The sequence below is a fragment of the Mesocricetus auratus genome, unplaced genomic scaffold (assembly GCF_017639785.1).
Source record: "Mesocricetus auratus isolate SY011 unplaced genomic scaffold, BCM_Maur_2.0 Super-Scaffold_100024, whole genome shotgun sequence".
NCBI lineage: Eukaryota > Metazoa > Chordata > Mammalia > Rodentia > Cricetidae > Mesocricetus > Mesocricetus auratus.
The window spans coordinates 21,687,919-21,703,643 of NW_024429205.1; the positions used below are offsets into that span (position 1 = coordinate 21,687,919).

At 38.7% G+C, this 15,725-nt stretch overlaps 1 protein-coding gene across 1 annotated transcript in view; it reads left to right on the forward strand.

Annotated features, from left to right (window-relative positions):
• Ppp1cb (protein phosphatase 1 catalytic subunit beta) overlaps window positions 1-13,857 on the forward strand; it is a 34,166-nt gene extending 20,309 nt beyond the window's left edge. Inside the window, exons 3-8 of the mRNA XM_040731015.1 lie at window positions 607-837; window positions 3,895-3,999; window positions 6,110-6,181; window positions 7,048-7,199; window positions 8,245-8,379; window positions 12,078-13,857. Of these exons, the coding sequence (XP_040586949.1) occupies window positions 607-837; window positions 3,895-3,999; window positions 6,110-6,181; window positions 7,048-7,199; window positions 8,245-8,379; window positions 12,078-12,182 (800 nt within the window). The 3' untranslated portion in view covers window positions 12,183-13,857. The remainder of the gene's footprint in view (window positions 1-606; window positions 838-3,894; window positions 4,000-6,109; window positions 6,182-7,047; window positions 7,200-8,244; window positions 8,380-12,077) is intronic.
• Window positions 13,858-15,725: the final 1,868 nt, after the last annotated feature.

Consider the following 15,725-nt stretch of genomic DNA (forward strand, 5'->3'; position numbering starts at 1 on the left):
AGGTAATAAAAGTTAATTTGTATTTTAGTTCTTGATATTTGGTATAACAATACGATTTAAGTTAGTTACTAGCTAATGAGAGTAACTGTGTCGATTATTATTTTATAAGAAGTTGCCTGAAATTTTTGTGATGTACGACAATGTTAGTTTTTCATCTTACTTTCTATAGGGAAGGAATTCAGACTCTCAGCTTTGCTAGCTCTTCAGGTTCTGAATGTCTTATGACTCTCCACTCAGAGTGTGCTTTGGGTCTTGGACATCCACAGGCTGGGCTGTGAAAATGTTCAGTTCTGTGTAGGCTGCTGGACTGCAGGCCTTTATTCCAACCAGATGAGCTGCTGGTCAAAGTCTCCTCCATTCTTTGTAAGGTAGCAGCTTTATCAGCAAGCGTGGGAGAAGTGTGAGGTTCAAGCATGACAAAAGTCACAATGATTGGTAAATGAGACTTACAAGTGACTGGCCTTACTTACTTTCGTGTTATTCAGTTTGTTAGCAGTAAGTCTAGATTGTATCCTATGCTTTAAGGGGAAGGAAGTATACAAAGTAACTAACTGTCACAGAAGCTTCATAAAACTAACCCATTTTTCTTACCTGACTTCTTTTTAGGAGATATTCATGGACAGTATACAGATTTACTGAGATTATTTGAATATGGAGGTTTTCCACCAGAAGCCAACTATCTTTTCTTAGGCGATTATGTGGACAGAGGAAAGCAGTCTTTGGAAACCATTTGTTTGCTGTTGGCTTATAAGATCAAATACCCAGAAAACTTCTTTCTCCTAAGAGGAAACCATGAGTGTGCCAGCATCAATCGCATTTATGGATTCTACGATGAGTGTAAGTGGGATTTAAAGCTTAGGAGAGTGATAGTCTCCACATATTTTTATAGTTCAAATGAATTTCTGCAATTCGGGGGAGCTGTGATGTTTTCTTTTTTAATATGGTCTTAGACAGGGGCCTAGAAAGAAGAATGTAAAGCTGAGAAATACCTTAAATTGTTTTCTTGGGGTCTCCTTGGTCATGTTTCAGATTGGCTACAGCTTAGTGGGCTGAAGGAGGTCCTCTTAGTTAGTTTACCCAGTAGAATGCCCAGGTGAAACAAGCATGGGTCACTATAGACAGTGGCATTAATTTGTGTGTATGTGCCAAGCATGTACATAGGCACACTTCATACATGGTATCATGACACGCATCTGAAAGTCAGAGGATGGCTTGCGATTGGTTCTTTGTACCTAACGGTCTCAGCAGTTAGGAACCCTGGCTGACCTTCCGGAGAACTCAGGTTTGTTTCCCAGCACCCATATCAAGAGACTTAACAATCCCAGGCATCAGCCTGGGAATCCAGCATGGGACTGATCAAGACCCCCTGAATCCAGGTGTCAGTGAGGAGGCCTAGGTAATCTATTGAGCCTTGGACAGCAGATCAGTACCCATCCCAAGTATACACACGGTCTCTGGACTCCCATAGAACAATGTGAGGTGCACTCTCACCCTGAACTCTTGGGGAAGGGTCTAGGCCCTGCCCTATATGAAATGACAGACTATGGACACCCCCATGGAGGGCCTCACCCTCCCTGGGGGAATGAGGGGATAACGGGGGGGGGGGGGATGGGGGAGGGCACGGGAGGAGGGGAGGGAAAGGGAGAGGGACCTCGTACTGACTTGTGAAGCAACCTTGTTTCTTATCTAAATTTAAAATGGAAAATAAAAAAAAATTAATAAATAAAAAAAAAAGAGACTTAACAAGCACAGCCTTTAACTCCAGTTTTAGGGGATCCCATTCTCTCAATGGTATTGGCAGTCACTTCATACATGTGGTTCATACACAGAAGCAAGCAAGCACACATGCATAACATAAACAAAAATAAAAATAAAGTCAAATTTTTAGTTTGTTTACATACCTACAGAGCTAGGGTTATCTTTGTTATATTGTGGTTTTTTGTTTGTTTGTTTGTTTGTTTGTTTTGGTTTTTACGAGACAGGGTTTCTCTGTATTGTTTTGGAGGCTGTCAGTCCAGCAGATCCACCTGCCTCTGCCTCCCGAGTGATGGGATTAAAGGCATGCGCGACCACCGCCCGGCTGTGCTCTTGTTTTTTAATCAGTAGGAAATCTGACCTGCTATTGTGTAGCGGTCTTTCCAGTGTCATTAGCCTACATTTGGCTTTGATTTTTCTGTTTAATTATATTGAATATGACGAGTAAGAGTATTTGGTCATTTATAGTTTTCTAATTAAATATATTTTTGACTGCTAAATTATCCATTTGAATCTACTTTTTCTTTTTGCCTTTCTTAAATATGGTAGAGTCATCATCAAACTCAATAGCTTTTTGATTCCTGTAATATAATAAATCTCTATAAATGTGTTATGTATACCAGTCACTTGTGACACTGGAATGTGAGGATACTCAGGGCAAGTTACTCTTAAACAAACAAAAACATGGGATTCATAATTGTAATGATTCCAAATTTGATTTTTATATTTTTGTGATCTGAATTAAGCCAGATTTGCACAAGTAAGTTGAAATACATGGGGGCTAGAGAGATGACTCAGTGGTTCAGAGCACTGGCTGCTCTTCCAGTAGACCTGGGTTCAATTCCCAGCACCCACATGGCAGTTTGTAACTCCTATTCCAGGGTATTGAGCACCCTCACTTAGGCATGCATGTGACCAAAACACCATTATACATAAAATGTAAATAAATACTAAAAAAAAACAGACTAGAGAGATGGTTCAATGGTTAATAGCGCTTGTTGCTCTTTCAGAGGACCCAAGTTCAGTTCCCAGAACCGATAACCATCTGTAATTCCACTCACAGTACAACCGTACATGCAGGGAAAACACTCATACACATCAAAAAAGAAAGAAAGAAATGTATTAAACTCTAGCCATCTTTCTAAGCTACAGCAAAAATTGAGGTATACTGGTATGTTCTTAGAAGATAGAGTGAGATAAGTGTCCTTTAGGGTAAAAATGACTTCAGATGGAACAATGTGTGGGAAAACAGCTTGTAAACAGTCTATAAGTTACACTTGTTCATTAAAAAGTAGGCTTGGATATAAAAACAGGAAATTAATAGTTATGACTTTCATCCCTTCTCTGGCTTAGTAGTTGAACTAATGCCAAATCAAGAAAATCGGGTAACTCCTAGTTGAAGCTGTCTTTGTTGTAACTGGGCTATGAGAAAATTACAGCCTTGCATCTTTTCACTTGTTATAGTGCCAAGTTGTAATTTGCTCTAAAGTGAATACCACTTAGGCACTTGGAAGTGTTCCTTTCCTGGCAGTAGTTTCTACCTGTTACTCACTGCAGTAGGTTAATGTGGACCAGCCTCAGAGGCACCACTTTTACCTTTGTCTGCTTACTTGGCTCGGTAAATCTATTCAATGGGGAGAAATTAGTTAGTGCCCTAGTGGGCAAGTTCAAAAACAGTGTTTAATGTAGTTGTCTCATGAAACAGTGCAGTCTTTGAAGTCTTTGCAACTCTACAAATGGTGTTGAATGTTTGTTTTTTGTTTGGTTTTTTTTTTTTTTTTTTTTGGTTTTTTTCGAGACAGGGTTTCTCTGTGGCTTTGGAGGCTGTCCTGGAACTCGCTTGGTAGTCCAGGCTGGTCTCGAACTCACAGAGATCCGCCTGCCTCTGCCTCCCGAGTGCTGGGATTAAAGGCGTGCGCCACCAACGCCCGGCTGAATGTTTATTTTCTTGCCCTTTTAGATACATTAAGTAAAAATAATTAAGTATATTGATAAACCTGCATGCTGGATAAGTACTGAAACACGAGCTACATCTCCAGCACATGGGACTGAACATAGCAACCATCATATTCTGTCTTTGAGATAACTAGTGAAAACAGTTATTGATTCTTTAATTCTCTGTGCATTTTGTTTTTGTAGGCAAACGAAGATTTAATATTAAATTGTGGAAGACATTCACTGATTGTTTTAACTGTCTGCCTATAGCTGCCATCGTGGATGAGAAAATCTTCTGTTGTCATGGAGGTAGAGTAATACATTTGCTGTTTAGAAGGGACCTAAATGCTGTGGCAGGAGGTGCATAACAGCTAAAAGCCAGCCTGGCCTAGCAGATTCCAGGCCAGGAAGGGTCAAGGCTGCACAGGAAGACTCTCACAAAAGCAAAATCACGTTGTGAATAAACAAACTGCTTTAAGACCTCCTTCAGTAATTAGAAATTTGTGATTATTGATACTGGAAATTTAACACTGGTCCTTACAAAGAATTCCTCATATGAAAGTATTGGCCTAAGAGTGGTCTGTACACCTGTAGTCTCAGTTTCCAGAGGCTGAGGCAGAAGGGTCTCAGTGTCATCCTGGGCCATATCTGCTATCTAGAAAAAAGATAACTAAATGGTTTTTGGTTTTGGTTTTTCGACACAGGGTTTCTCTGTGGCTTTGGAGGTTGTCCTGGAACTAGCTCTTGTAGACCAGGCTGGCCTCGAAATCACGGAGATCCGCCTGCCTCTGCCTCCCCCGATTGCTGGGATTAAAGGTGTGCACCACCAACACCCAGCCACTAGATGGTTTTTAAAAGTATTTTCACTTTGCCTCAGTTTAGACCTGGTTGGCTGGTTGTATAGGTTTTTTTGTTTTTTTGTGGTGCTCGGAATCTAGCCCATGCCTCAATTTTTGATAAAAAGGTACTCTGCCATCAGTAAAAGTTATCTATTAAATTAAATTTGATTAAATACCTTTTCTCAAACTCTAACATAATTTAATTTGTGTAGTATGTCAGCATAAGTACATGTTAGGAAATGAGGACATGATAATAATAGAGATTTGAATTCATATCTAAGTTTTCAGCTCTGCAGCCCCAGCACCCAGCTTTGCCTCAGTGCCTTTGGGTGTCTCACACAAAGGAGCTGTGTTCCTGATTTGTCCTCTGAGGATTGTAAATCACTATGACTAATGGCTGGGGATTTTCTGAAGAGCCCCAGTGTGTAATCATGAATAATTACACTGCAGATGATGCTTTTGTAAGTTCCTTTACGTCAGAACTCACTTGAGAATATGCAGTAAAGTTTCCTGTGATATTAGGTACACACACACACCAAAAAAGATTTTCAGAGTTAGGGAAGATAGTATATTTGGTAAAATGCTTACCTTGAAAGCCTGATGACCTAAATTCAATCCTTAGAGCCCATATGAAAAAGCCAATCTAGTTTAGCCAATGAGCTTCGGCTAGTGAGATATCTTCCTTAGAACAAGCTAGAAGCAAGACATGCTCAGAGGCAGGTGTATCTCTGAGTTCAAGGCCGTCCTGATCTGTGTACCAAGTCTCAAAACAAACACAGCAACAACAAACATGCAGATTGCTCCTGAAGCAACATCCAAGGTTGACATCTGGCTTCTGCACACAAAAATGTGTGTGCATGTGCACATATAGACATTTGTAGAACAATTTAATAACAATATTGGATTTTCATATGAGGAAGAAATTTAATGAAATAATGTGAAAATTTGGTTGCTCAGTATCACCCATACCTTGTGGGAAGCTCTACACTGGAAAAATGCTGAAAAGACAGATAATTAAGCCTGAGATAGTGAGTGGTTTAGCTGTATTAGTTGAAATGTTGTTTTCTATAGACTAAACATTAAAGGAATTGTAGTTCTTGGGCATTAGTATAGCTGAGATAGGAACACGGCAGTTTGGAATGTGTGTTTAGGTTCATTCCTTATGATAATAGTTGAATTGCTTACTAGAGAAGTAATAGTTCATATTTACGCTCTATTTTAAAGATTACAGAGTATGTTCTTATGCTTTTTCTTGTTTATCTTCCTCATTAATAGTTTACTGCACATTTTTGCAGATAACGATGTTAAGATGGGATACGGGGAGAAGTTCTCTGGGGACCAAGAGAGGGAGGGGCTTTAACTTGAAAGTAAACTGTGCTAAGATTTGGTGGCCCTGGAGGTACAAAAGTAGTGGGAAAGGCTGCAGCCGAATGTGTACTTACAGGATGAAGGCGTTTGACAAGAAAATAGGAGTTCCTCCTTGAGTCTCTTAAGGTGGAGCGATTTATTTTCTTGGTAGAAGGATAGAAAAGACAACACTGTTCAGTGTTTTTACTAGATTACCACATTTTTATTTATAGGACTGTCACCAGATCTACAGTCTATGGAACAGATTCGGAGAATTATGAGACCCACCGATGTCCCCGATACAGGTAAGTATATATAGAAGTTTATAGTTAACTGCTTTATATAAAATGACACGCAGCCGGGCGGTGGTGGCGCATGCCTCTAATCCCAGCACTCGGGAGGCAGAGGCAGGCGGATCTCTGTGAGTTCGAGGCCAGGCTGGACCGACAGCCTCAAACAATACAGAGAAACCCTGTCTCCAAAAACCAAAAAAAAAAACAAACAAAAAAAAACGTTGACACGCTAGAACCTAATTATATTTAGTGAAAGTCATTCAGAAGCTTTAGTATCATCCCTGAAACTAGTTTTGTGGATATTTTAATGAAAAGTTTCTGAGACTTTTGAGAATTTTTATTTTGGTGTTTGATGTTCAAAGAATTCAGCCTTCAGAAATAAAATAATAGAGTCTTTAGATCTTTTCCTAGGTTTAAACACATTTCTCAAATGAAGCATCTAATTTGATTTTGTTCTTCACCATATTTTTTTATTACTGTAGAAATTAGAAAAGCAGATTATAAAGTGGGAAAACAATGAATGACTCTAAAGTGATCAGGACAGTTCTGAAGGAAAAAAACTACAAGAAAAGACTAGCCCTGCCTGCCAGATATAAAGACTTAAAAGTATTAATGTGTTCGTGACTTAATGATAAATAAGCAAGAGGCTGGTGCTTAGTAGTGTGATTATAAGAAATGGATAAGCTGATATTCAGGGAATGATAGTGAGAAACTAAACAGATTTCCAGATAGTATACTTGAGTGTGCCACACACTATTTTATGTATACAGAAATCATCAGGAAGTGCTACCTATGCTTTAACAAAGAATGGTTATGTGTGTTTTATTCTGTGCCTTCTTCTATTTCATTGTTTTGTTTGTTTTTTCTGTTTTCTAAAGGTTTACTTTGTGATTTACTGTGGTCTGACCCAGATAAGGATGTACAAGGCTGGGGAGAAAATGACCGTGGTGTTTCTTTTACTTTTGGAGCTGATGTAGTCAGTAAATTTCTGAATCGTCATGATTTAGACTTGATTTGTCGAGCCCATCAGGTATGTAGTGTTAAGACTCTTGAATATTGTTTTGTTAATTACACACACTTTCATTAGTAGACAGACAGACCCTCCACTACACACACACACACACACACACACACACACACACACACACACACACACACACACACAGAGCAGCTCAAAACTGTCTGAAACTCCAGTTCTAGCGAATCAAGACAACTTCTTCTGGCCTTCAACAGCACCAGGCATGCAAATGGTGGACAAGCATACATGCAGGTAAAACACCCATACACATATAAAAATAGAGTAATTAATTAAAATTTAAAAGACAATGTGTTTTATATAGGGAAAAAAGTGGATGAGACTCCAGCATCTAGATTAGATCTCACAGTCTGTTCCCCAAATATGTGGGTATTGTTTTTTGACAAAAACAAACTGCTATGAAAAAATTTTTGAGACAGCTGTGGGATGTGATTGCAAACTGCTTAATAAATATTACATTCTTAACTATTTTAGCTGTGATCAAATAATTATTGGTATTCACTGTTCTCAGTAATGCATATTCAGTGCTCATGATCTGTAAAACATAATTGGTTTGTAATACATTGACTGGAAGGCGCTCTGAAAGTATCTTTTGTCCCTCTTAATTTTGTTTTTTAAAGTGTGTATTTTATTTTCTGTGTGAGAATGTTTGGCCTGCATGTATGTGCTTGCACCACAAGTGTCTAACAGAGGTCAGAAAAGAGTGTCAGATCCTCTGGAACTAATGATGTGGATGTTGGTGTTTGGAACTGAATTCAAGTCCTCAGAAAGAGCAACAAGTGCTGTTAACCACTAAACTATTATCCCAGCCCCTTCAGCCTCCTTTTTTGTTGCTGGTTTGGTTTTGTGGATTTAAGAAAGAAAGATGGGTAGAGGGTGTGTGTGTGTGTATTCATTTTGTTTTGTTTTCTTTCTATATTTGTGAGTAAAGCTGGGGTCTTGGCACCTGAGAGGATTTCTTATTGTTTGACCTTTACTTCATTAATTGGTTAAAAATTAGCTACTAATGAGTGTTTTTATTTTTTATTTCCATTGACAGGTGGTGGAAGATGGGTATGAATTTTTTGCTAAACGACAATTGGTAACGTTATTTTCTGCCCCAAATTACTGTGGCGAGTTTGACAATGCTGGCGGTATGATGAGTGTGGATGAGACTTTGATGTGTTCATTTCAGGTAAGACATGAAATATAAATGTCTGTCTGTTTTTGTTTGTTTGTTTTTTGAGACAGTATCTCTCTGTATAGCTTAGGTAGACCCTGACCTTGCAGTTTTCCTGCCTATCCTTCCTGAATGTCAAGATAATAAGCTGCCTGGCTTGGTAGTTTTTAATGAGTGGACATTCACTAAAACTATTGTCAGTAATTTTTTAAAAAGAATCTCTCTCTGAGCAGAGTGTGTTGAGTCAGTTTAATTTAGAATGTATTACCATTCAGGACTAGAGATACAGTTCAGTGGTAAAAATACCTCCTTACCATGTACAAGGCTTTTGGTTCCATCTCCAAATACGTCATATCAGTGGAAGGGACCTCCCCTCCCCCAAAAAAAGGGATTACCATTCAGACACATTAAAATTGTCTGGTTTGGCTCGTGGACTTCTCCTTAGCTTTGGGTCTGTGTAACCAAATATGGTTTTAGAAAAGCTTAGGCTACATCATTCTTCCAGATGTTTTAAGTTGTTAATTCTTCTGTGGCATACCTGGATAGTGTATAACTACTAAAAGAATGCGAGTGGCAAGCTGGGAAGATAACGGAGTGAATTGCTTGCTGTATATATAAGCATGAGCATCTTGTTTGAATTCCCTTCCTTGTGGAGCAGTGGCATGTGCCTATAATTGCAGGCTCAGGAGGTAGAAACAGGAGGTACAGGACAGGAGTTTGCTGGACAGCACAGTAGTCAGTTAATGCACTTCAGGTGCATTATCACTCTTTATCAAAAAAAAAAAAAAGTTGAGAAGCAGGTGAGAAAGATACCTAACATTAGCTGACCTTTCTCATACATATATGCATTTTCCCACACAGCAAAGAATGAATGCAGTGGATAAATTTGGGGTTTTGTTTTGGGGGGTTCGTTGGTTTTTTTTGCAAGATTGGTATGTGAGATAAGTATTGGGGAAGAGAGTATTATAAACTTAGATGAAAGTAAAACATTTACCTAAGAAAGAAAATTGCTAATAAAAATAAACATGTTTAAAAGGCTCTTGCTTTTTCATGCTGCTTGTACAAACTGTTGTTACTCACTGGCTGAAAAGCTTACTGCTACAAAGGTGGTTTCATCATCTTGACATGTACATTACCAACATCTGAGGATGCATAAATTCCTTGTGTAGGATGACATTATGTTCACATATACACCATATATATCCTTCCTTCTGTATGGCTTAAATAGTTTCTAAATTGTTTACAGTTTACAATGCTTAGAGAAGGACCAAAAATGTCCGTACATGTTCAATCCACAAACCTCCTTTTCTGAATATTTTCACTCTAATATTAGTTTGGTTCTTGGATTGAACTGATTGAAACCCACTGGTATGTAGAATCTATTAGTTAGGGTTACTATTGCTGTAAAGAGACACCATGACCACAACATCTCTTACAAATACAAACATTTAATTTGAGGTTGCTCATAGTTTCAAGAAGTTCAATCCATTATCAACATGGTGGGGAAGCATGGTGACTTCATGGTGCTGGAGTAATAGCTGAGAGTCCTTCATCTTGCAGGAGACAGGATATTAACAGACAGGCTGAATCCTGAGCATAGGAAACCTCAAAACCCACCCCTACAGTGACATACCCCCTCTAACAAGGCCACACCCACTCCAACAAAGCCACACTTCCTAATAGTGTCACTGCCTGTGAGGTTGTGGAGACTGATTACATTCAAACTACCACAGCTTCCATAGCTGTTAGTCTTTGTTGTATTAAACTGTATCTGTCAGCTACAACTGAAAGCTAAATGGTTGGTGTCTTCACTACATTTTAAGGGTTCTAACCAGGTCTTGTCCTTCAGCAGTTGCCATGGAGGAAGAGTTAGATTAGTGCAGAGAGGTTGTAAGAAACACTATATAAATCTTTTTCTATATTTGGCCTTGTAAAATGATGACTTTTTTTTATTTCTAACAGGTAACACTCTTTATGCTGTGTCACTGTAATAAGTATAAGAAAAGTAACAGGGCATGGTTGCATATACCCTTAATCCTAGTACTCAGGAAACAGGGACAGGCAGTTGTCTTGAGTCCACAGCCAGGCTAGGCCACATAGCAAGTCTGAGGCCAGCCAGGGTGACATAGTGAGACCCTGTCCTAAAGAAACAAAATGCTTGCAAGGACATGGAACACTTCAGAACTTAATACATTAATGATAGAAATGCAAATTGCTACAGCTGTCCTAAGAACACAGTTTGGCAATTCTTTAAAAGTTAGACATAGTGTTATCAGATGATTGAGAAAAGTCAGGTCCACACAGAATCTTGTAGCATTATTCATAATAGCTAAAAGTGGAAAAACCCCAGAGCCCAGCTGAAGAATGGATAAATAAAATGTGCTGTCTACCCATATAGTAGCATATAATTTACCAATTGTAAAAAAGGGCTAAAGAGCTGAGCATTGGTGGCGCATGCCTTTAATCCCAGCACTTGGGAGGCAGAGGCAGGCAAATCTCTGTGAGTTCAAGGCCAGCCTGGTCTACAGAGTGAGTGCCAGGACAGCCTCCAAAACAATACAGAGAAACCCTGTCTCGAAAAAAAAAAGAAAAAAATTGGGGGAGCTAAAGATACTGATATGTAGCACAACATAGAAGAACTTTAAAATCCTAAATGGAGAAGCCATTCACAAAAGACCATATGTTACTTGATGCCATCTATATATTTTTGGTTGTGAGCCTAGCCTTTAACGGCTGAGCCATCTCTCCAGCCCGCCATCTATATAAAATAGCCTAGGATATGCAAGCCTATAAAGACATACTGTAGGCAAGGGATTGCTAATGCTTATGGGAAATTGGAGAACCAGAATACAAATAGTTTAAGAACAAAGTTTCTTTTAGGATGGGATAAAAACTACTAAAATCAGATAGTTGTAGTAAATATACAGCATACTAAATAAATAAGATTACTAAAAAACTTGTACACTGTAAGCAGTTAAACTTTATGATATGGAAAATAATGGTGTTTTTTGTTTTGTTTTGGTATTTTGAGACAGGGTTTCTCTTTATAGCCCTGGCTGTTTTGGAACTCTCTTTGTAGGCCAGGCTGGCCTCAGAGTCATTGCAATCCACCTGCGTCTACCCCCCAAGTAACTAGGGTTAAAGGTGTGCGCCACCACCATCTCCATCAAAATTTTAAAGTAAGATCTACCTGTATAGGGAAAAATAAATTCAAAGTTGTGTGTGGTGGTTTATGCCTGTAATCTCAGCACTCAAGATGCTAGGGCAGAAGACTTACAATGAATTTGAGGCCAACCTGACTACACTGACAACTACCACTCCTCAGGGGTCCTGGTCAGAAGTAAGGGGAGAACCTGAAGTTTTTGACTCAGACCAGTGTTTTTTCCTCTCTAATGAGGTGAACTAATGAATCAAAGTTTAACTTACATTTAAGGACTTGACAGTTACTGAGACTGCGTTCAAGCCTCTTGTAACTAGAATACAAAGGGAATGGTAACTGGTAAGTGTCCTCCTTGGAGAAGGGCAGTGCTGGAGGCAGAACCCAGTCTCTCTTTTCATGCTGAGCACACAGTGAGCTGCTCTGACAAACTTACCCAATCCTAAAATCTAAGAAATGTCTGTGTGATGTTGCTGAGCTTCTGTTTTCATTGGACTTTAACAATTGATGCCATTTATTAAAAGAATAATGTGGTTAATAAATTATTTATTTCAAGATATTGAAACCATCAGAAAAGAAAGCTAAGTACCAGTATGGTGGACTGAATTCTGGGCGTCCTGTCACTCCACCTCGAACAGCTAATCCACCGAAGAAAAGGTGAAGAAAGGAACTCTGTAAAGAAACCATCAGATCTGTTAAGGACATACTTCATAATATAAAGTGTGCACTGTAAAACCATCCAGCCATTCGACACCCTTTATGATGTCACACCTTTAACTTAAGGAGACGGGTAAAGGATCTTAAAATTTTTCTAATAGAAAGATGTGCTACACTGTATTGTAATAAGTATACTCTGTTATATTATTCAACAAAGTTAAATCCAAATTCAAAAGTATCCATTGAAGTTATATCTGGTATCACAGTTTTTAAAGATGACAAGCATCCCAGTTAAACTAGCTGTGGTAGTTACCCGATGAAAGCATGACGTTCCATCTGTGTAATGTGGTTTTAGTGTTGCTTGGTTGTTTAATTATTTTGGGCTTGTTTTGTTTTGTTTGTTTTTGCTAGAATAATGGCAACTACTTTTCCTGTTTTTCCCTAAACATTTTAAAGTGAAATATGGGAAGAGCTTTAAAGACATTCACCAACTATTAGTTTTCTTCACTTATCTACTTATGTAACTGTTTGATCTTACTAAGAAAACTTACGCCTCAAATTAACAAAAAGGAATTTTAGAGGTTGATAGGTTTTAAAAATATACAAACTATCTGATCCAATGATTTTTATCAAACAGTTTGACTGGGCAACTTTTGCAGCTGATAATGAATATTTCGCTTTTTACAAAATTGCCACTGATTTGGATTTGTGCACTCTAATTTTTAATTTATTGATGCTCTATTGTGCAGTAGCATTTCCTTTAAGATAAGGCTCATATAGTATTACCCAAAACTAGTTGGTAATGTGATTATGTGGTACCTTGGCTTTAGGTTTTAATTCGCACGAAACACCTTTTGGCATGCATAACTTTCTGGTATTACCCTCACCTGCATTGGTTTTGTTTTTTGGGGTTTTTGTTTGTTTGCTTATTTAGATCCACAGAACATGAGAATCCTTTTTTTGACAAGCCTTGGAAAGCTGGCACTCTTCTTTCTTTCCCTCTCCATGTGAAGGATGTATTTAAATGAATGCTGGTCAGTGGGACATTTGTCAGCTCTCAGTATCGGGTGCTTCACTGTCTAATAATTGCCATGTGAATGTTGTTTTTGACTGTAAGGCTTTGTCACTAAAGATTTTACTCTGCGTTTTCATAATCAAAGGTCATAATATGTATAGACATGCTTTGTAGTGAAGTATAGTAGCAATAATTTCTGTACATGATCGAGTTTATTGCAGCTTTTCTTTTCCTGTTCTTTTTTTTAAGGGTTAGCATTAACAAATGTCAAGGAGTAGCAAGGTCAACACAGATTTTAGGAGGAGGACTTAACAACAGACACAGATCTGTGGTTCTTTGGATGTGACACTATTGGATGTGATTCTAAAATCTTTATTGAACATTGTCAAATTTGTAAGCTTCACAGGGATGGACATAATATTTATAATGCCCTTCTTATGTGTTACCATAGATGTGAAACCTTATATTGTCTTTGAAAATGTTAAAATTGAGAACTCTGTTAACACTTTATGGATTGGCGCATTGTATTACTGCAAGAAACATTTGATTTTCAGCACAGTGCAAAAGTTCTTTAAAACGCATTCATCTTTTTTTTCTAATTCCATTTTGTTTTAAAGCACATTTTAAATGTAGTTTTCTCATTTAGTAAAAGTTGTCTAATTGACACAAAGTCTGAGTGATTATTCTGTGTTTTGCAGTGAGACATGTAAACACACTGACATAGTTGTAGCTGTGTTCCATTCCCTTTAAAACCTTCAGGATGAGAAGAGAGGATTTCGCAGGAGGCAGGAAGTTTCACACCAGGTGATGTAGATGAGCCTAGCATGTGACAGAGGGCACAAGAGAGCCAAGCACTGGTTAGATCATAGCTTAGTTGCTAGCTACCACACAGCTTCTCTCCCTGGGAAAGAGCCACCGAGGGGCCTTTGGCTATGGTTGTGCATGATCCTTGTCTTAAAAGGGAGGGTTTGTGTACCAGTCCTTACGTTGTATAAGTGGGTAAGTATAAGAAGTCTGTTACTTGAAGCAAGACTCCATAGCTAGTTCATCTCAGGCACATTGGGAAAATTACATATCTAAAGACAAATATCCCCCAGATACTTTCTTGCCTTGATTTCTGGAGTCCCCATTCCCATTCTTTCATTATCTTAAAATCTTCCTTATAGTGAGCCACTTCGTATATTTTAAAGAAAATGATATATAGTGCTGTATTTTTGCACACTCATCTAATCAGCATGAACATTTTAGATCAGCAGTCAAAACTTGAAAGCAGAAAGGTTGTTGCCTCATTTGCAAGGATTGTGTCATGGGTTCAAGAAAATATGGAGAAGTCGGGCAGTGGTTGCCTGCACCTGTAATCCCAGTGCTTGGGAGGCAGGGGCAGGTGCATCTCCGGAGTTTGAACCCAGCTTGGTCTACAAAGTGAGTTCTAGGATATCCTGAGCTGTTACACAGAGAAACCATGTCTTGAATAACAAAAACAAAGAAGAAAATATGGAGAAAGTCCAACAAAAATTATTTTTAGTAAGGAACAAAATGGTACTTTAGAGGGAACTACAGAAATGCAGGTGTTTTATTGATGTTTGCTTTGGGTTAAGAGACCAGTGAGTCCAAGCTTAATGCTTAGTTTCAATACAAAGAATTTGGGACACCTTGTGTCTCCCAGTAAGTGGAGAGATGGGTCTTTCATGAACATGGTTGCTGACCATGGTAACTGAGGGTGCCAAAAGGAAAAAGTTATGTACTCATCTGTAGGTGCTTCAATGGGAGGAGGCGGAGCTACAGAATCCACAGTATTGGACTTAAATTTGCTATGTGGAACTGAAGAGATGCTTCAGTGGGCTAAGAGCACTTAACTGCTCTTGAAGAGGACCCAAGTTTGGTTCCAAGAGCGGTACAGCCAACCACCTGTCACCCCAGTTATGCAGGCTCGCATGCCCTCATCTGGCCACCAAAGGTGCTACACATAATCTCAGGCATGCACATAAATAAATCTTTAACATTGAAGTGTTTGGTGGGTGATGCCTACTTTCATGTCACATTGTTTCAGCCTACACAGTTAACATATGTTCTTTATTCATACTCTATTTTAAGATATTTTCATGGAAAATTGTATACGAACACAAAAGTTTTATTTTGAAAACCTGGTTAACAAAATTACCCAAGTGGGAACTGCCAAAAATGCTACAAAGATTCAAGAGTTGCACAGGGATCTCCAAACAGCTACTTCCATTTTGTCATGGAGCTCTCTAGAGGCAGATGAGAGATCCCAGTCAGACGAGGCTCTGTAAGCCCTGGACCATGCTTGACACTCAAACGCTCAGCACCCCTGTGACACCGTTGCAATTCCCTGCTCATAGCAAACACTCAGAACACTTATTTAAGCGGGGCCATTAGTAAGAAATTTAAATGGTAAAGAGAGTACATTATAAGCTAGGTTTTAAAAAAAATGAACTGAGTGGTGGTGTCAAACGCCTTTAATCTCAGTACTCAGGAGGCAGAGGCAGGCAGATCTACTGTAACCCAAATTCT